Below are 21750 nucleotides of genomic sequence, written 5' to 3' on the forward strand. Positions count from 1 at the left end.
TTGATCAGATCCTTCTATCTTTCCCTGCTTTTCTGCTGTGGATTTTGTAGACATGGAACTTTGTTCAAATGAATTGAGTTTTTCAAATCTTTGTCTAATCACTCTACAGGTGGCAAGTGTAGTGACTGCAACAAATGACAGCAAGAACGCTGACAGTGATAATTTACCCCTATCCTCAGAATTTTAAATCAGAATTTATAATACTGCTTTTTGGGGCTTATATTCCAAGTAGTATTTGGGGCTTATATTCCATCACACTGATGCAAGAAGCAGAAAATTCCCCTAGTGTCTGTTCCTGGAGCATGAAATAAGTCATTTATTCACGTGCTACTGCTACCAGTCAAACACGATAAAAAATGGCAGGAGTACAGTTATCCTCTGGTTTTTCACACTTAATACTTTCTGAACAACCTTTTCTAGTTGTCTTCTGTTTCTCCTGAGCCTTGATATTAAACTGGTATTTATTCACATGGTTAATATCCCAATGGCTGCATCATTACTCTCTTGTCTCTGAGCCATCATTCCTGTAGGGCTCTGAGTGAGGCTGTCTTACACTTTCTCATTTGTTTTTTGCTTCTTTTAATGTGCTTTCTCTGTGTACATAATCAACTGTGCAAAGATTTTGGGGATTTAATATGAATATCTTGTGGATAATATACTTCACAAAGTGTTAGCTTCACTCTCTGGTATTTAAAATCCTGATTTGTAAATAATATTCTGATACGATCGGACATGTGGTACGTTATTAATAGACAAAAGAAATAATTTCAGATTAATTATTTCAGAGGTTTTTTTATCTTGCTATATTATGCTGAAATTCCTGCAGCTTTTCATAGGTCTTAAATCTAATTTACCTCATTAAACAAAAATACTGTTGGTATAATTTGTACTTTAAATTCATAGAGAATAAGTAAGCCACTTACATGTAACCAGTCAGCAAGGCATGGTTAGCTATAGTGAAAATAATCTTTTAATTCCAGTAATGTTTTTAAGAGTTATTTCTTCAGTTTATCCTATTTTAAAACTTTTGTTGGATACTGAAAACTGTTTGATAATAAATTGCAGGCAAAGTTAAAAAGCCTGAAATCTAATACAAAATGATACAGGACTAGCAATTTCTCAACAGCTGTTAGGAAATTAGTAATGGAAAGTTTTGATGCAGTGGGTGTGGAAAGAGCTACACCCACATTCCTGAGTGATAAAAATGCAAATAAATATCCAAGACACTACATGCTGTCAGCTGTTCTAAACATCACTCATCAGGCTGTGCTCTATGAATGGTACTCTTTGCCCCATACTGATCTGACAGTGGTCACAGCTGAGGTGTTGTTTTACTTCGATGCTACTATTTTAAATAAAATCTTTTTGACCCTTTGAACACTCAGAATTGCAAGAATGATCATCTTAACTCTGTAGGAAAGTAGTAGCATCGTTGAAGTATAAATGTTTCTGGGAATACAGGTAACTAGTTAAGAATGCACAGCAGTGGTTCCATAATTCTTAGTTGAGTGTATAATTCCCTATACTCCATACAGCTTCACAGAATTTATGAAAATTTATTGGTTTTTTTGCAGTTGTGGTTCCCAGCACCATCTCTCTTTTTGCTCTATCTCCCCACTTCATGTGTTGTGCCTCTGAAATTGTGGTGTCCTGCAAGAGTGGACACTCAGTTGCTATTTGTTGTACCAAAAATCAATTAAGTGGAAATAACATATTTCCTAGTGCATGAGATTTATCAGGACAAGTTAGAAAATGAACACGTGTACTTGCAACTCTTTTTTGTTTAAGTCTCAGCTGATGGCTACATGAGAGAGACTTAAAAAATGTATAGGAGAGGCAATCAAAGTCCGATCCTTTGCAGTGGTATAAAAGTAGGCAGGAGTATTTTATAATGGAGCCGTTCCAATTTACTCTCTATATTGCTGTCTTCCTTGGCTGTAGTGGAAGCCTCATGGATCAAGGCTTCTAAAAATCATCATCACCTCTAAAAATTCAGAGGAGAGAAGCAATGATGATTTTATCACAGTAGTGGTCCAGCCAGTCTGCTCTATGCATTTAGAGGAATTTTAATGCTTTACATAAAACTGAGAACACAAGGCACAGCTTTATAAAGAGAGGGAGCTGAAGTAGCATACTCAGTTCTAGTCTCTCAAATGACAATAAGCTAACAATTTATTAGCTCTTTCATATAATTGGTTGCTCTTTTTGAGAAGAAAATCCTATTTAACTTGATCAGTCTTTAATTTAAAATCGTGCAGCTTTTTGGAGGGCACTTTTTCCTGTTCAATGTTACAACTGCTTTAACTCAATTCATGTATCGGGAAGGAGACTTAATTCAGAGCTGGATATTGCAAGTTAAAGAATTGGATTCTTTAGTGCTGTGAGACTGTAATACATAGATAAACAGAATAGCTGTTCAGTAGCAGCTAGAGTTTTTTGTGTTCTTAATTGTCCAAGTGTCTGGTTCCCCCAGAAAATTTTGAAAAATAAATGATATTTCGTTGTCTGTTTAAAATAATAATAAAAAAAAATCCATGTGAACTATTTTATGCCTTTGTATTCACATTTGCCTTTTCCATTTTGTCCACCAGTTTCTAGTGCTAGTGTTTTGCTTCTTTTTTTTGTTTGTTTCTTTATTTCTTTGCTTTTGTTTGAATGTATTATTGTGTTTATATGGAACTGGTCCAAGAACCGTTACTGTATTTTATGTTTGTATCTACATTTTATTTTGCATGCTTAACGTGGCTTTGCCTGGATATTCTTTTTGGTAAGTTCAGAATTTAAAAGCATAATGTTTTTCTGTAGTAAAGTTTGTAACCTGCCGCCTTCTTTTCTCCTACCTCAAGTGATGTCATTATTTTATTTTTTTTTTTTTGGCATACTGATTTGTGCTCATGTACTGTTCTGCTTTGGCTAATTATACATATGATAACACTGTTTCCCTAACTACCCATTTTCATCTCTAGCTGAGCTAAACAATATGACTCTGGTACTAATGTGTAGACTTTTATCTTCAAAGTATAGTTGGCAGCTGTTAAAATGATCTGTGCTGAGGACTCTGTGTGTGTTTGAGACACACAGAACCTCAATCTTAGAAAACCATGTTGCAGCTTCTTTGCATAGCCTGGTGATTACTCAGCGCTTCACAGGGATTACTTTGCAGCAGTTTTCTCAAGATCTTCTAAGAACACTGTGCCTGTTTATGTTTCTCTTGTAGCAACAGCTTGCTCAGCTCCAGAAAGAAAAGTCAGAGATTCTGAAGAACCTGGCATTGTACTACTTCACCTTTGTTGATGTAATGGAATTTAAGGTAAGGTATTACACATGTGTCAGCTGTCCTGTCACGTCAGGGTTTTGTCACTCCATTTATGAAATAAAACTATGTAATGAAATAGCTGGACTTGTAGCTCTGTTCTTTAAATAAAGGAAGAATCGAAATCCATCACTAGTCGTTGTAAAATTATTTAATTAGCTCTTTTTAGACTAAAGTTACTCCTTTGTTTTTCAAGGACCATGTCTGTGAGCTGCTGAACACTATTGATGTTTGCCAAGTCTTCTTTGATATTGTAAGTTTCTGGATTTATGCTTTCAAAAATGTTTCTAATCAGAGTCCTGTGGGGAGAAGGATTTGCTTATGTTAGCCCAAGAAACATGACATATCTGGTTATAAATGCAAGAGAAATAAAAACACTTATCTTCAGGATTTCTAATTTTTATAATAGCTTGGAATCAGAGACAGGCAGACTGTTTTCAATGGGCTTCTTATGAACAGTAGTAACAACGTTATCTGTTATCAGACATACAAATCTTTCTGTAATTTTTGCTTTATTGCATCTACAAATTAATTCTTAGTTTCTACTGTTACTTGTGTGCTTAAGCCTTATGAGATTCACAGGACAGGAATATTACTGGTGTCCACATAAGCTATGTGAGGAGGTCACTTCTGGGGTTGACTAAAGCAAGTACAAAAGCACCTAAAAGAGTTGTATTTAAAAACAAAACAAAACAAACGAAAAAACCCCAACCCAATATGCAAAAAAAAACACGGGGGGAAAAAAAAAAACCAACAAAAAAACCAAACCAAAAAAAATCCCCTTAACCTCAAAACTCCACAGCCAAACACTGTAGAACCCCAAAAGAAAACCTCAAATGCCTTTTCCTCTTTGTTTCAACCTTCTTAATGTTCATAATGTCACCTTGCTAGTTTTAGTCATTATTCTAAATTTGGCTTAGTTTCATAATATAAAATAGGAGCAGGTATATATCCTATGGAATGATGTTACCTTTTCACATTACAGAGTCTTATTAAAATAGATTTCATAAGCAAGGCACTGCAGACTGCTTAGTAACATCCAAGAAAAATTTTCCTATCTGTCAGGTAACATGTGACTTTTATTTGCTTGCTTGCTTTCACGAATGCAAACAGTTCTGGGAATTCGAGTGAATAAACCAAGGTCATACAAAGTCATATGCAACCAGAGCAAGAACTTTGTTCAAAAGAGAGAGTGCATTGTATTTAAAAAATGCTGGAAATTGGTGGAAAGGCAAGGAAAATGTTTTATGCTTGTTTTGTAAAAATTTGTAGAATGATAATTTACAGGGTTTTTTCTATTTCTAGACTGTAAACTTTGATTTAACAAAGAACTACCTAGATTTGATTATAACCTACACGACTCTAATGATCCTACTGTCCCGAATTGAGGAAAGGAAGGCTATCATTGGATTGTATAACTATGCCCATGAAATGACACATGGAGCAAGGTAAAAAAATCTGTTGTGTAAGAAATGTGTGTAATGATAACAGTAACAGCTCCACCTAAGTGAATTGTTTGTTGTTGCTTTTAGTGACAGAGAATATCCACGCCTTGGCCAGATGATTGTGGATTATGAAAATCCTTTAAAGAAAATGATGGAGGAATTTGTACCTCACAGTAAAGTATGTAACTACTTTTTACAGGCACACACTCCATTAATTGGGAGAAACAGAGATTGAAAAGTCAATATGCAAGGGTTTGTTTTGTCAAAGGCTGTTGGGTATTAATTTTACATGAGATGTTAGTTATAATGAATGTCTGGAACTGGGGATTGATAACATATTGAAAAGCAGAACCTATAGAAGTACAGTAATGGTGAGACCCACTAGTAAGGTGCCATTTTATTTACTAAGGAGTAGAAATGAATTAAAAATCAGTTGCAGATCATCTGAGAACAGCTACACCTGTGTTTTGTGTAGGTTTGTAGCTTGAAATTCAAGAGATCCCCATGTTTCTGTGAAGTTGGTTGTTATGCTGGTTTGCCATTTGAGATGAATGCGATTTTCTATTTTGTATCCTGAGGGTTTTTGCTTTGGACTGTCCTTAAAGTGGGAATCCTGGAGATCACCACTGCCTCTTTAACAATAGCTCCAGTACTCAAAAGCTGACACTGTTTACCCTGCTCAGTTGCCTTCACTGAGTTAAATGAACCCAATTCCTTTACCCTTTTCTTTACAAATGTTTTTAAGCTTGCATTCTTACACAGCTGGTTGTGTTGCAGTTGTGTGATGTTTCATCTAGGCTGCATTTTCATGTAAGGATACCTTGGAAAAGTGACAGAAGCTCTGCCAATGTCAATGTATATCCTGTTTATCACTTCCTATTTGTCCACTAGACTTGCTATTCTGTCAGAGGAAGCTAGTTTTGTGTGAACGTGACTGACCAATTGTTATTTATACAGGTGTTATTTACTATGTGCTTCCAAATTGATTGCATAGCAATTTATTTTTGAATCTTTGACAGGAGCTGAAGTTAAATACTAAGTTACTACCTAAACTTTTCAAGGTTTGGGTTTTTTTTTTCCTCTGTGTTGGTGTCCAGGTACTGTTTGTGTTTTCCTTCTCCGACCCTCTTGAGATTTTTCTTGATTTCCTTAAACATTTTAGGATTGTCACTAGAAGTTCACAGAGTTTTAGGGTAAAAAGCAGGGGTTATCACCTTTAGAAGAAAGGGCAGGCAACTCATGAAATGTTTAATGATGTTGTTAGGGCATGCAGAAAGAAAATTAGAGAGGTGAAAGCACAATTTGAACTTAATCTGGCCACTTCAGTAAAGGATAATAAAAAGTGTTTTTATAAATACATCAATAGCAAAAGGAAAGGCAAGGAAAGCCTCCATTCTTTATTGGACACAGGGGGGAATATAGTCACCAAAGATGAGGTAAAGGCTGAGGTACTTAACACCTTCTTTGCCTCAGGTTTCAACAAGAAGACAGGTTGTCCTCAGGACAAGTGGCCTCTGGAGCTGGTAGACAGAGACAGGGAGCTGAATAGCCCCCTGTAATCCAGGAGGGAACAGTTAGCGACCTGCTGAGCCACTTGGATCCTCACAAGTCTATGGGACCAGATGGGATCCACCCAAGGGTGATGAGGGAGGTGGTGGAAGAGCTCACCAAGCCGCTCTCCATCATCTACCAACAGTCCTGGATCACTGGGGAGGTCCCAGATCCATTTCCAATCAGAAGTTAGCCAGCGTGACACCCATCCATAAGAAGGGCTGGAAGGAGGACCCAGGAAACTCCAGGCCTGTCAGCCTGACCTCAGTGCCTGGCAAGGTTATGGAGCAGATCATCCTAAGTGCAATCACACAACACCTACAGGATGGACAAGGGATTAGACCCAGCCAGCACGGGTTTAGGAAGGGCAGGTCCTGCCTGACCAACCTGATCTCCTTTTATGACCAGATGACCCAGCTGGTGGATGAGGGGAAGGCTGTGGGTGTGGTCTGTCTGGACTTCAGCACTTCAGCAAAGCCTTTGACACCGTCTCCCACAGCAAACTCCTGGAAAAGCTGCAGCCCATGGCTTGCACAGGAGCACTCTGTGCTGGCTTAGGAACTGGCTGGAGGGCTGGGCCCAGAGGGTGGTGATGAATGGTGCTGCATCCAGTTGGTGTCTGATCACCAGTGGTGTCCCTAGGGATCAGTGTTGGGCCCAGTCCTGTTTAACACCTCTGTTGATGATCTGGATGAGGGGATGAAGTGTACCATCAGCACATTTGCAGATGACACCAAGTTGAGGAGAGTGTCAGTCTGCTGGAGTCTAGGAGGGCTCTGCAGAGGGACCTGGACAGGATGGATAGATGGGCTGAATCCAGTGGTATGATGTGTAACAAGGCCACGTGCCAGATCCTGCACTTTGGCCACAACAACTCCCTGCAGCAGTACAGGCTGGGGACAGAGTGGCTGGAGAGTGACCAGACAGAAGGGGACCAGGGGGTGCTGACAGGGGGTGCTGAACATGAGCCAGAGTGTGGCCAGAGTGTGTCCAGGTGGCCAAGAAGGCCAATGGTATCCTGGCCTGGATCAGGAATAGTGTGGCAGCAGGATCAGGGAAGTGATTCTTCCCCTGTACTCTGCATTGGTGAGGCCACACCTTGAGTGCTGTGTCCAGTTCTGGGCCCCTCAGTTCAGGAAGGATATTGAGGTGCTGGAGCAGGTCCAGGGAAGGGCAACAAGGCTGGTGAAGGGACTGGAGCACAAGTCCTGTGAGGAGAGGCTGAGGGAGCTGGGGTTGTTCAGCCTGGAGAAGAGGAGGCTCAGGGGAGACCTCCTCACTCTCTACGACTCCCTGAAAGGAGGCTGTAGCCAGGTGGGGGTTGGCTGCTTCTCCCAGGCAACCAGCAGTAGGACAAGAGGGCACAGTCTTAAGCTGCACTGGAGGAGGTTTAGGTTAGACATTAGGAAGAAGTTCTTTACAGAAGGACTGCTTGGGCCTTACAATGGGCTGCCCAGGGAGGTGGTGGAGTCACCATCCTTGGAGGTATTTAAGAAGAGACTGGATGTAGCACTCAGTCCCATGGTCTAGTTGACAAGGTGGTATTGGGTGGAAGGTTGAACTTGATGATCTCAGAGGTCTTTTCCAACCTAATTGATTCTGTGATTCTATGTCCCTAAGTGTTCTGGAGTGAAATAGTTTTGAATACTTCTAATTTGTCTAAATAATCTGCGATGTTATTTTTGTTACACTTCCCTTCGAGTGATTCTTGTCTTGTTAAGAACTCTTATTTAGCTAAGGATCTCATTGGAAAATAATCTTTTCTGGTGCACATTTTAGCAAAGATGCTTCACTTTTCAGTATTATCTCTTGTATTTAATGGCAAACCAATCCTTTCCCTTGAAATGTTTTGTAAAAGCTGCCTTTCACTCTGATTTTTTGCTCTTGTGCTAGAGGTATAAATTGGGGTCAGGGATCCCTCCAGGCACTGTGCTATAGAAACACATTCTTGGGTAGCACTCTCGTGGAATTGCACACTTAGGTTGTCCCTTTATCGTCTCACTGCTTTGCAGCAAACCTGACAGTTGTTTGGTCCTTTGCTTTAGCTTCCGCACGTGACTTTGGTTTTTTTGCCTGAGTGACCTTCTCTGCTGTCACAACAGAGTCTCTGCTCAGCCCTGGCTCTCTGAGGATTCATGCAAGCACCACTATTGGTACAAAAGTAATGGAAAAGACGTAGGATACACTTACCTGGATAAGCTTAATTTGTTATGAAGATGCTCCTGTAGACAGTATCTGCTCAAATAATTATAATTTGCTACCAAAGGGGGAAGGACATAGTAAATAATGTGGCAGAGAAGGGAATAACACAATAATTGGGATGCTTGAAAGAAATAATGAATAATTCCAGTTGTAAGTGACAGGGTTGTTGTCCCCTATTGATTTTTTTTTTCCCCCCATGTCCTGTAATTCTGAGCTCTGCATCCTTCCTTTAGCCTGGAGTAGTCTTTTATATGTTAAACTAGATGCAATGGGTTTTAACCTCAAGTTTAGTTTCAGAACTAGCTCAGTAGAATGTTTTGATAATTGTGAGTTATAATGCTGAGAAAACACCCATACTGATAAAATAGTACTAACCATTCAAACTAATCATTACCCTCCTTTTTTAGTCCCTTTCAGATGCTCTGATTTCACTCCAGATGGTCTATCCTCGACGAAATCTCTCAGCTGACCAGTGGAGAAACGCACAACTACTGAGCCTCATCAGTGCCCCCAGTACAATGCTTAATCCTGCACAGTCTGACACAGTATGGCCTTTTAATTTGCATTATACTAAACAGTTAAGCAACGTTTTCTGTAGTTTTCTGCTGGATTATCTCTTATGTGACTATTGGTCAGAGAAGTAAGTAGGCTCACCGGGAGAACTGAATAATTCAGTACTAGGGAAAAGTTTCCTTGCATTAAGTAAAGCTTCTGTTACATTAGCTCGTGCCTTCATTTCCAGTATTTAAAAATCAGAAAATGAGGGGAAGCAATGCTAACTTCTGCAGTGTAGAGGGAGGGAATCCTGTGTACTGTCTCAGGTGTTTGTGAGCCAAGAGACTGGAAATCACAACTAGTACTTCCTTTGAAATTTGTGTTTACACTTGCCACCTCAGTTGTGATGTGAATGGTTATTGTTCTGAAAAAAACCAAAGCATTAACAGCTGTCAAGTACTGATTAGTATACATCAAATACCTTTTTAAATACAATGTTTGTTGAAATCAGACATTTGACAAAATTCGTTTGAGGTGTTGGAGGGTGTGGAAGTTCATTTAATGTTCAAACCCTGTTTCTAAAGCATTGAAACAGTGCCCTGTTAGTGATCAGCAGCAGTCTGATCATCAGCATTTAAGGCTTTGTATGTCCCTTTTTGCTAAAAACTACTTCTCATGAAATGTATTGTCTTTTATATAATTGGTGTGCTACAAATTACGGGTTTTTTAACAGATGCCATGCGAGTACCTCTCTCTGGATGCAATGGAGAAATGGATCATTTGTGAGTAAAATATTCTGAAACAGCTCGTGGTTGTGTTTAAAAAATAACATTTTAAAGACTACTTACTTTTGTATACTGCGCAAAATCTGTTGTATTCAAATAAGATTCTGGAGAACTTGATTAAATCTGATTTGTATGTATCACTTTTACATGCAGTGAAGTGAGAATTCAGCATGTGCTGCTGGAATGAAGTTTGTCATTAGTTTATTCCACACTTTGACTGAAAGTGAGGGCTTTAGTATTTGTGATGAAAATAGCCAAGTACTGTCAGCATGAAGTAGTTCATGTTACAAAAATGTTGCAAAAATATTACAAAAATACCTCCTAGAAGCATGAGGGGTATTTTTTTATTGTTATCCATTAAAGAGTTTATTAATGATCTGTGTGAACTATTTAAGAGAAAATGCATAATCATCTCACTGTTCTCTTACTGTCTTTGTGCATCTGGTTTGTGACATACATCAATGTGAACTTCTGAAGTTGGATTTATTTTGTGCCATGGAATCCTAAATAGTGATGCTACAGCTTTGAACCTTTGGAAACTTGCACTTCAAAGCAGCTCTTGCTTGGCTCTGTTTCGAGATGAAGTATTCCATATTCACAAAGCTGCAGAAGACTTGTTTGTAAACATAAGAGGGTAAGTTTTAATTCAACTTTTATTCTTTCAGAACCTCTGTTAAAAAACCGTATTTCTTGAAGAACTGTTTCAAAAATGTTACTTCTGCTTCACTTAAGTTCTGCTTATTATGCAAACATTTTTGCTTGATATTTTGACTATTTCTTTAAGTGCATAACTTTTAAGGGCCTGATTCCATAACCACCACACCTTTTCTTTGTCTCAGTTCTGAAAAAGTCTCATGAATCAGTCTCTGAAATGACAAAAGTTAAAATTAATGATCTCTCCCACAAATCTTGTGTAAAAAAAAAAAAAAAAAAAAATATGGTGTCCCTGCCCACAGCAGAGAGGTTGGAACTAGATGGTCTTTAAGGTCTCTTCCAACCCAAACCATTCTATGATTCTGTAATCCTATAATCTTGATCTTGTGAAGGGAAATGATGCTACAAATGTAGAGCTTGCTTGAAAAATTGCATCTGGCTGCCACTTTCTGCAGTATATGATGTAAAAACTCAGAAACAAAGTTGTGAGTCCTACCAGCAGCATTAGGAGCACTTCAGTAGAGTTTTTTTTTCGTTTGAGCGTCCAGTTTTGGCATTTAGCTCTGATCAGGGAAATAAGTCTCATGAGCTTTTTGCTGTGTCCTGCTTGCTACAACATTGCAGCTCCTCTTGAGTTGCACTCAGGTCTCGCTGAACTGTGCTGCTGATTCTTATTGCCCTGTTGGGTTGTTTTTCTCTTGCAGCTACAACAAGCGAATTAATGACATCAGAGAGTGCAAAGAAGCCGCTGTTTCACATGCGTGAGTGTCTTACAGAGTTTTCCTGACTGACTTCAGTGTTGGTTTTCTTAAAACAAAGTTATAAAGAATATATAAAAGGGATTCGTTGAATGCTGAATTACTTGTGCATTTTCAAATGAGATCCTCTTTTAAATCTGGATTTGCTTAATACCATTACCAATTTAACTTCCCGAGTTTTAGATTAGTTTTCAAATTATCTGGATGGCAGCATTTAGTTTATTCTTTAGTTTCTTTTTGTCTGACTACTTAATGAGAATGCAAATTAAATAGTAATGTTGTAATGGAGTCAAATGCACATCACAGAGGAGGGGCAGAGAACTTGGGGGTCAAATTTATTGATACTTTGGGAATATACAGTGTTGGTGATGGGGATGCCAATTTAAGTTGAACCACATTCTTCAAAATTCTGAACTTGTGAAGTTGATATAGTGTATTCTGCCTATGCTTGGGCTTAAATGTTGTAGAAAATCAGATGTTCTGTGGCTAGCACAGTGGATGATGTCTGGGATTGTTCTCTTGATGCAGCGGTTCGATGCACAGAGAGAGACGCAAGTTTTTACGTTCTGCACTCAAAGAGCTGGCCACTGTCCTGTCTGATCAGCCAGGCCTGCTGGGCCCCAAGGTAATGATGCCTCTTATGCTTTGCATTGGTACAGTCTCACAGTGTGTTTCTCAGTGATAATACCACATTGAGTTTGTTTGGGGGGGGGACAAATCTCACACTTCACTCTGAGAAAACCTACTTAGTTTTCTAAATACTTTGGTTTTAGAGACTGGTTGCCTCTTAACATGCACAAGCTGTCCCAACTATTGTGTGTATCTGAGCTTGTGAACAATTTTTCTTTTTCAGGCACTTTTTGTATTTATGGCATTATCCTTTGCTCGTGATGAAATTATTTGGCTCCTACGTCATGCAGATAATATGCCAAAGAAGAGTGCAGATGACTTCATAGATAAGTATGTGCATTTTCAGTGTTATATCCTAAATATTAGAATTTCACAGACAAAATACATTTCAAGGCAAGGGAACCTCAGAAGAGGATGGCTATATAGAAGAGTTGAGACTGTGCAGAAAACCTTTACCTGGGAATATTAAGCTTCCCATCAGAATAGAAAACTAAAAGTACTGCCTTAGAAACTGGAGCACATCAGTAAAAATTAACTTATAAAATAAAAGTATTTTATGTAAGTCTTGTGCCTTTTTATTTTGAATAAGCAAAAGGAAAGCTTTATCGTGTCTTTGGTGTTACTGATTTTGCATTGATAAATCAGTGGAAGAGGTAAGAAAACTGTCGAAAAGCTTAATTTGTGGATTTGTAGAAGGTCTCTTGTAGCAAAACTGTCTTTCAAACAGTTTTTGAAATAAAACTAAGCTTTATTTATGTAATTTATGACTGCATGAATGTCGCCATAAACAGATGATAAAAATGAGAAAGGTGATTACATGATCTTACAAATGTGGACAGGCAGGAAACTTTGATTTGTTCTCAAGATTATTGAACACAAGGTTGAACTGAAGGACTGCAGGACTTTAAATGAGTGACAATCACAAGGCCATTTCTAGCTTCACTGGATTTAGATCCCAAGGAATGATGAAGATTCCAGAGCCTCTCTGAAACAACCTGTGCAACTATTCATTTCTTGAAAAAAAAAAAAATACAGAAAAGCAGTTATTACAGTTGTATTTTTCAAGTGTAACCACTTTTTGAAAAAAACATTTTTTCAAACTGAGCATTACAAAAGGGCTTCTTAATCAAAAAAAGTGATGAATAGTTATACAAACCTTTAAGGGTTACTGTGGTGGTATCCTGCTAACTTACCTCCTGTTGGTGGATTTGACCTTGCAGAGAAAATGACCCTTGTAAGCTCCTTTTACGATGTGAACAAATATTTGCATACAGAAATTACCTGTTGATAATTGTTTTAAAAGCAAGGTATAGGAGGAAATACCCTTGAGAAGCATTGCACTGATAGAAATTGGGTTCTTTGCCTTCTTGACTAGGCACATAGCCGAGCTAATATTCTACATGGAGGAACTCCGAGCACACGTGAGGAAATACGGCCCAGTGATGCAGAGATACTACGTGCAGTACCTCTCTGGCTTTGATGCTGTGGTCTTAAATGAGCTTGTGCAGGTATGGCAGCACTGGGGTTCTGGGTTCTCAAATGCAAATTTTAAAAAGGGCTCTTTGTCCAAAGTGACTTCACGAAAAGCCTCCTGGTTTGTGGGTTTTGATGAACATAACGGAATAAAGCAAGTTACTGTTTAATTCTAGGATATGGAGTTGTGCTTTTAGTTTCTCTATAGAATCATAGAATATCCTGAGTTGGAAGGGACCCACAAAGATCGTCCAGGTCCTGGTCCTGCACAGGACCATCCCCAAGGGTAACACCATGTGCCTGAGAGCATCATCCAAATGCTCCTTGAACTCTGCCAGACTTGGGGCTGAGTCCTCTTCCCTGGGAAGCCTGTTCTAGTGCCCAACCACCCTTTGGGTGAAAAACCTTTTCCTAATGCACAGTCTAAATATCCCCTGACCCAGCTTTATAACTATTATGAATGGTGTGAATTCATATATATATAGGTATTCATATAAGAATACTTTATTATTATTATCAAGCACTGTTATGTTTAGAAACAGTGCAACAGGTACTGTTACTGAAGGAGGTTGTAGAAACTTTTTCACATTTAGCCCAACCAAGAAATTATAAACTTTCTGAACTGCCTTGGTTTCGTTCCCTAGTGACCCCACTAGATGGAGCCCAAACTGAAACAAGAATAAAAAATGGGCTTGAATTTTAGTTGTCATTAATTCGTAACAGGTATCAGGCATGAGACTAGACAAGTGATTGAGTGGTAATTTGGGTTTTTTTCAGCCTTTAGGTTAAAATGTCAGTCATTGCTGGAATTAAGAGAAACTTCTATATTGTTTTATTTGATAGAAATATGATCCTATTAGTTGCTGAAACTGAAAGGATTTATGTTGTATTTTGTAAAATTTGACGGCCTGATAGGCCATTTTTCAGGTGAAATCAGTGTTAGTGGAAAAAAGTTTTGAAAGGGTTTTTTGGAAGCAAAGTGATGCTGAAATGGGCTCCGTTGTATCCTGCCATGGCCAGGTTTTCTTTGCCTACAGGACAGAAAATACATAGCTGCATTTACTGACAGATTTTCCTATTTTGAGCAGCTGTTGGTTTGAAAGCAAACTTTCCTAGGTATTTGTCATCAACCAATGAATTAAAAAGTGAAAGCTTTTAATTTAGAAGCTTTAAATGGCACTATTTGAAATATTCTATCAATTCCATCGATTAAGTTAAGGTTTTTGTCACACTATAGCTGATAAATGGGGCATGGGTGCTGATATTGTTTCATAAACCATATAATAATAACAATAATAATAGCAACAACATTTATTTTAGAATCTTTCAGTGTGCCCAGAGGATGAATCAATCATCATGTCCTCTTTTGTAAACACAATGACTTCACTAAGTGTGAAACAAGGTAAGTTTAAACTGAACTTGGAAAAATGACAACAGACTGGCAGGTTCCATCACTTTTTGTTTCATGCAATCAGTAGAAGCAGATAATTTGTATAAACTGCTTTTGTTCTCTTGTTTCTCTTTCGTTACTGTATCTGCTTCTTGTAGTGTGTCCCTTTTCCAGGGCAGTTCCCTGCAGATAGAGCTTTTGAAGAATGCTGTTGGGTAGTAATATATTTTAAAAATTCATGTATTCTAATATATTTTATATATTTAATATAGAAGAGTTATTACACATATTGCCACATAAATATTTTAATTTCTATTAGCATGATTGTGCTGGATGAAAATTTTTGAGTAAAAGCATGAGGTTTATTACCCAAATAATTCTTTAGTCCTTTGGGGTTTTTTAGAAGATCTGATATAGTATATCTGAATTTGTAGTTGTTTTCCTAAAGGTTTTCTGTTCTGTATTTTTCCCTGATGCAGTTGAAGATGGAGAGGTATTTGACTTCAGAGGAATGAGATTAGATTGGTTTAGATTGCAGGTAAGACTTGGTAAATATACATGCCACGTCACTAACTTAAAGCCTAAATGTAAATTACTGCTCTTCTGGATTGCATTCAGACTGCAAGTGACAGGCTGTCTAAAAATAACCCACTCTTAAAAATCAATGAAATATTGAAATAGATAATTTGCTACATTTTGATATAACTTTGCATAATTTTTGCAAATCATCCTTTGGGGTGTTTATAGCAGTTCAGAAATAGAAGGTGTTGAGGCTAAGCAGCTTGGCAGCTGTGTGGGGTGTGATTCAGTCTGCCCACGTTGTTAAGGGAGGGCTTACAAGTGCACATTTGTGTTTTGTCAATACATTTGGTTTACAGTTTATCTGTGAATTGCTGTCACAGTCAAATGATATTTGGAGACTTCACTGGAAGTCAGTTTGCTGGTTTTTTTCAATCTCTAGTGGAAACATAAAAGTTTTAAGTCCGTGCACAGTCTTCCAGTACACAGGTGTCTTGTGCATAGCACAAACAGAAATGGGCAATAGCAATGGAATTTGAAAAAAAAGCAACTGCACATGTAACAGCAGATTTTTTTTTGTGTGTCTTTCCAGGCCTACACCAGTGTTTCTAAAGCTTCACTTGGTCTTGCGGACCACAGAGAACTAGGAAAAATGATGAACACAATCATTTTCCACACGAAAATGGTAGATTCTTTGGTGGAGATGTTGGTGGAAACCTCAGATCTTTCTATATTTTGGTATGCTACTAAACTGACCCTACAAGATTTTTATTATTTCTTGATTGATTTGTCCTTGCAAGTGTAACTTTTAAATGGCAAAATTCACAGGAAGATAGGCCAGTGGGAGAATAAACTGGGATTTCTGGTTTCCAGCAAAAGTAGTTTGAAAAAGGTATTTCTGAACATCTGTTAGAGAGAGTCTTCAAGCAGTAGCATAAGTCATCTGGGCTCATTTGCAGATTCTTTGTTAATACTTTTTTGCAAAACGTGCAAGTTTTTGCAGTCCCTGTGTGGCAAACATCAGAATAAAAATATGATAATGATGATAATAATAATAGGGATGTGCAAATAAAATGCATAAGAAGTGAATGTAGAAAACAAATGTTGAAAAAAATTTTTAAAGCATGGGGCAGTTCTTGATATAATTACAAATTGGCGCTAGTAGCATATTTGATTTCTGTGAAGTAAACTTAATTTGCAGCAAAATTATATATGTATTGCATTTAAATGTCTGATTAATAACTGACTTTTTCTGATCAGTTTTTATAGTCGTGCTTTTGAGAAGATGTTTCAGCAGTGTTTGGAGCTTCCCTCTCAATCAAGATACTCAATTGCATTCCCACTGCTTTGTACTCACTTTATGAGCTGTACCCATGAACTGTGCCCTGAAGAGGTAATTTTTAAATACATTTCCTTGTTATTTTCATCTGTCATTCAAAGTAGAGTGAACTAGAGCTGAACACTGCAAGAAGGTGTTTGTTATGGCAAAATAAAATTTGAGGGAGGAGAGTGGTAAAAATGGAAGTAAAACAAATAGATACCTTGTTATGTGATTCTTCACCCACAGATCTCAAAATCCTTTTGTGAAGTTAGAAGGTATTATCATCTTTGCTTTGAAGAGAGATTAGCTAAGGTACAAATGTTAGATGACTTTGCTGGTGTCATTCAGGTTTAGATGCTAATAAATTCCATATGCCTGTTAAAACTTAGAAGCAACAGTTTTTCCTGTCAAATGGTTTATAATTTCATGGTTAGGAAAAGGAAATAGGAGGTGGAGGGGGGCTCTGTATGGCTTATTATAAATAGTGTTTCTTCAGTAAGAAAAAAAATAATCCTAAATGATACACAATATAATGCAAGCATTTGCTTTGGTAAGAACTGGGCGATGCAAGCCCTTGTTGGTTAGAGTTAAAAATGAAAAAATATGGTGCTGCTTGAAGAACTTGATCCTTTGTTAAAGGAAGCAGTTTGAGTCTGAGGAAATTCTTTCTATTTCTGCTGTAACCAAATAGATCCTTTTGTACATTTCCTGTATGTGCATTGACTTTGAAATTACTCTGGGATTAACTTGGCCATTTTTATGTAGTGCTCATGAAAGTATGTTTTCATTCTTAACAGTGCTCATCTGAAACAATGAGATTAGTAAGATTTGTTGTAATACGCACAATATGGATTTTTCTTATTTAAACATTAAATTCTTTTCTGCTAAACTTTGTTGCAGTAGTATGTCTATATCATTATTTCCCTTGTATGCTTTGCTTTAAACAGCTGCAAATGCTATTTATAGTAGACAACCACTAAAAGGTTTCCAGGAAAGCTTCCCTTCAGGACAAGAGATGTCTTTGAGAACAATTATAGTAACAGTAAAGCATCAGTAGCTAAAGTCCACTTGGACACCAGTTACTGTTCATTCAGCTGCAGCAAGCACATTTTGTCACAGCCAGCAGAACTCAGAATTCAATGTCTGAATTGTATGACTTAGCAACTATTATCATTTTGGAAAAATAACCTTGGCTGGGCTGTGTACAGTGTGTGGTAGTGTAGCTGTAAAGGAAACATCAGTGGTGAAAGGAAGATTTCAGCGAGACAGAGGCTGTGCTTGTGCAGACCCAGTGACAAAGGAACTGAATCCAGAAATTAATGCAGCAGGGCTTCATTATTGACTTTTTCAGTGGTCTGAAAGACACTGCTTTCTCTTATAGCTTGAGTTGCATGCTCTTTTGCCCATAGATTTAGTGCTGGCACAAATTAATGAAGAGGACATTCAGAGAGACCTTGGTAATTGGACATGTTAAAGTAGGTTTGCTCCAAAATTAAGCATGAAAACCTACTTGTTAAAAATCTTTTTTTGCCTCCTTTTACAGAAAATATTTTTAATGATAGTACGTCATGTCGGTGACTTTGACAACGTCATGGTTCAAATTGCTTCCAAAGAGAAATAATATCCCAGTGTCAATATTTTTGAGGGCTAATTAATTTATTATTCCTCATACCCTGGTTATATGACTCAGTGAACTGTTCTCTTGCGTACAGTGTGGTTTGTGTGTTAGTTGTGGGACTGATGGGAAACTGAAAATCCTGCTTCCATTTTTCCCTTTTAACAGAGACATCATATTGGAGATCGTAGCCTTTCCTTGTGTAACATGTTCTTGGATGAAATGGCTAAGCAAGCTAGAAATCTTATCACAGACATTTGCACAGAACAATGTACATTGAGTGACCAGGTGAGTGTGGTTGTGTCTACTTTAATTCTCCTTTGAGATTTTTCTCAGTTCAACTTTCTGAATTTTTATGGTTCTGCTTCCTGTTCACTTTTTTTCTCTGTGTTTTTGGGGCAGTTTTCTTTTATGAAATTCAAGGTAGTTTGAAGAAGAATTTTTAATACTAGAATCGTGTAGTTCTTAGTCAAAGGAAGCATGTGTTACTTCTGTTATGAAGTCTGCTAAAAAATGGGATTTTAATTTGGAGGGCCTATTTCTTTTTGTTTACTAGTTGCTGCCAAAGCATTGTGCCAAAACTATCAGTCAAGCAGTGAACAAGAAGTCAAAAAAACAGACTGGCAAGAAAGGAGAACCTGAAAGGGAGAAACCAGGAGTAGAAAGCATGAGGAAAAACAGATTGGTTGTGACAAAGTAAGCCACCTCTTCTCTTCCTTGCACCTTGAATCCCAAGTCAAAACATATGTGTTTTACATACTGAATGCTTTTTGCTTTATTTTTTCAAGTTTAGTTGACTGTAAATATGGCAGCTTAGTAGTTTGTGATATGATGCTTCTGTACCTTGTATAGCGGCTGAGTTCTGTTACACAGAGCAATAGGAATGTGTGTCTCTTGAATTTATCCCCTTGGCTGTTTTCTTTCCTGAACAGAAAGGATCCCTGTGCTGTTGTAACTAGGCTTCCTCAATAGTCATATTAATTGCTGTGGGAATGTGAGTACAAGGAGTGGATGGCATCTTTGATTCTGCCCTGCTTAGCACTGTTAAGTGCAGGCTGGGCAGACAGTTGTTGCTGCTCCAAAACTGTTGGCTACCTTTGGCTCCTGAGTTGGAGTTGTGGCTCTAGTGGCTGGAGAAAAATTGAGAATAGCAATAAATCAATAGCAAAAGCAAAAAAAAAAAAGCACCTGAAAGAGAGAAGAGGAAAGGTTAATAAATACAGTTTGGGGTGTAAGAGATGAGAGAGTAGGAATAGGTATAAGGTAGGTGTTAGGAGAGCTCAGGGGACAGGATGGTAGAGTGATAGAAGTGTGAAGAGGAAGGAAGCTAAAAGAAGGAAACAAGAAATGTTTAGTGTTGCGGCTGGGAGTGCCTAAACACACACACACACTGATGAAGGGGAAGTAGTTTTGCTACAGTTGCAACAACCAAACATCAGAGAACTGTTGTTGCCTTAAGACTGGGAGCCAAAAAAAATCTCCAGGCAAATTTAACTTAGTAGAGATAAGACAGAGAGCAGTCCTTTAATGAAGGCCTTCATGGTGCAAGGAGTACACCATGCAAGGAGACAGCGTGTCCAGGGGTTCCACAGTTTATGGTGTTATCCATCCAATCCCAGAACTGTCTGCTCCCCAGATCCTCCCCCTGCCATGCCTCTTCAGAATCTGATTTGGGGGTCCTAAGACCCCTTTTGGCCTCATCTTCCTCTTCTTCCCAGCACATTACTGTCCTTTGGAGCTTCTCCAAGGTTCTGAGCTTGAAGGTTTCTTTGACTGTGATGGCATCTTGTTGTTCGGGCCTGGGGTGCAAATGTTCTTAAACAGAACTCCTTCCTGCCTTGGAAGGAGTCTAAAGAAACTCAAAGAATTTAGAAAATGTGATATGAAATAGAGTAATAGAATTGTAGTTTACACTTACCCAACCCTAAAGTGTGACAGACTATATAATTATGCTAAAAATCTACATTTGCTACACAGCTACTTTAAAATCTACCAAAAGCTAAAAATCCTAAAAATTCAAAGGCATCACTGTAAAGATTAGAGAAGTTGAGAGAAAAGAGCTTACTTGTAGCTTAAGATTCCCTCCCCCAATGTTTTTTTGGTTTTTAGTACTAGCTCATGGCAAATATTACTTGTATTGCTTAGTTCAGTTAGGGAATAAACACCAATCTGTTCTTTTCAGGGGGAAAAAAAAGACATGTATATAAATTAAAAAAATCTCATATCGCTCTACGTGATGCAGATCAATATGCAGAATGTATTCTTAGCCAAAATACTGGTTTTAAATATGCTAGAGAAGTGCCTCAAAGCAGAAGACGATAATGAAGAGTTAGACCTGTACCTGCTTTTGAGGCCTCGTCCGTTCAGCGTGCGCTTTCCATGATAACGTGTGCTTATGTTACATTAAATGTTTTCCTTAATTTCTTGTTGTCTGTTCTTAAAGCCTGGACAAACTGCACACTGCACTTTCTGAGCTCTGCTTCTCAATCAATTATGTACCGAACATGGTGGTTTGGGAACACACGTTTACCCCGAGGGAATATTTAACGTCTCACCTGGAAATCCGCTTTACCAAGTAAGAAATATTGTCGAGTTACAAGCATTGATGCACAAGATAACCCCTTGCTGATTTATGTTGGAAATACTGTATACTTACTACATTAAACAAGGGTTTAAAAGTGGATTAAGAAAATGATGAGTAAAATTCCAACTAAATGATTATTAAGTTACGTGTGCAGACATAGACAATTGTTGGTTCCTGTCTTAAAATGTGTTGAAATGCAAATCATCTATTTAAGAGCCAGATCCTGCATTCCTAGTCCTATGTATTTTGTGGGAGTTGGTGACACCTGTCTATAGGCATTTATAAAGACTTATCTTCCCACCATTCTTTTGCACAGTGCTGGATTGTTTCAAGTGTTTGAGTTCACTTCCACTGCCTTGCTGAAAGGAAACCTAAAAATCAGAACTCAAGACCTGACAAAGCCAACTGAGAAGATATTTTGGTTACTTTTTTTAATAAAAAATGTTGCCAGTTAGTATTCCTGCCTGTTCTTACTTTGATCTTTACATAATTTTTTACAGAAATAGGCAAATGGCAACTGCTGGAGAGGACTTCATTTTAAACCACCCAGCTATCCCAGATGTATTTTATGCCAAAAATTACTACTTATATATTTCAAGCAGGGTATAAGAGTTAATAAGCTTTAATCATCAAGACATAGTATTAGGGCACTGGAGCATTCCAGTCTTTCAAGTAAACAGGTAGCATAAAAGTGAAGATAACTTCATGAAAGTAAGCTCTTATCTTCAGGTTTATGAACTTAAACCAGTGTTGATCACTTGTGCTTATTTTAATTTTTGGCTTGTGAACTGGGGCTGAAGTGACAGGCAGATGACTGTCAGAGGCTGCTTTCCTTTTACTTGCCTCATGAAAGAAATAAGACTTGTCAGCCAAACAAATTAAATGTTCCATTTATAGTTATTTGTCAGATCTTTAAGTGGCATTTCTTTCAAAGGCTTACAGTTTCCCTTTTAACATAGTGTTTCACTGTTAGGATTTGTTTACTCTTTTAACCTGCTCATGTGTGATTGGACTA

General features: G+C 38.0%; 1 protein-coding gene across 4 annotated transcripts in view; it reads left to right on the forward strand.

Moving 5' to 3' along the window:
* The window catches only part of LOC135416946 (nck-associated protein 1), a 59308-nt gene that overhangs the window by 17179 nt on the left and 20379 nt on the right, over window positions 1-21750 (forward strand). For 2 of the 4 annotated variants that reach the window (XM_064660310.1, XM_064660312.1), the window contains 18 exons: window positions 3218-3310; window positions 3510-3566; window positions 4619-4761; window positions 4846-4936; window positions 8919-9056; window positions 9740-9788; window positions 10269-10425; window positions 11150-11206; window positions 11732-11828; window positions 12057-12163; window positions 13209-13341; window positions 14627-14708; window positions 15176-15234; window positions 15808-15953; window positions 16476-16608; window positions 18320-18439; window positions 18708-18847; window positions 20595-20726. In XM_064660310.1, coding sequence (XP_064516380.1) covers window positions 3218-3310; window positions 3510-3566; window positions 4619-4761; window positions 4846-4936; window positions 8919-9056; window positions 9740-9788; window positions 10269-10425; window positions 11150-11206; window positions 11732-11828; window positions 12057-12163; window positions 13209-13341; window positions 14627-14708; window positions 15176-15234; window positions 15808-15953; window positions 16476-16608; window positions 18320-18439; window positions 18708-18847; window positions 20595-20726 — 1934 coding nt within the window. The remainder of the gene's footprint in view (window positions 1-3217; window positions 3311-3509; window positions 3567-4618; window positions 4762-4845; window positions 4937-8918; window positions 9057-9739; window positions 9789-10268; window positions 10426-11149; window positions 11207-11731; window positions 11829-12056; window positions 12164-13208; window positions 13342-14626; window positions 14709-15175; window positions 15235-15807; window positions 15954-16475; window positions 16609-18319; window positions 18440-18707; window positions 18848-20594; window positions 20727-21750) is intronic. The other 2 variants (XM_064660311.1, XM_064660313.1) reach the window with 1 other exon arrangement.

Source organism: Pseudopipra pipra, chromosome 7 (assembly GCF_036250125.1).
Source record: "Pseudopipra pipra isolate bDixPip1 chromosome 7, bDixPip1.hap1, whole genome shotgun sequence".
Taxonomy (NCBI): Eukaryota; Metazoa; Chordata; class Aves; order Passeriformes; family Pipridae; genus Pseudopipra; species Pseudopipra pipra.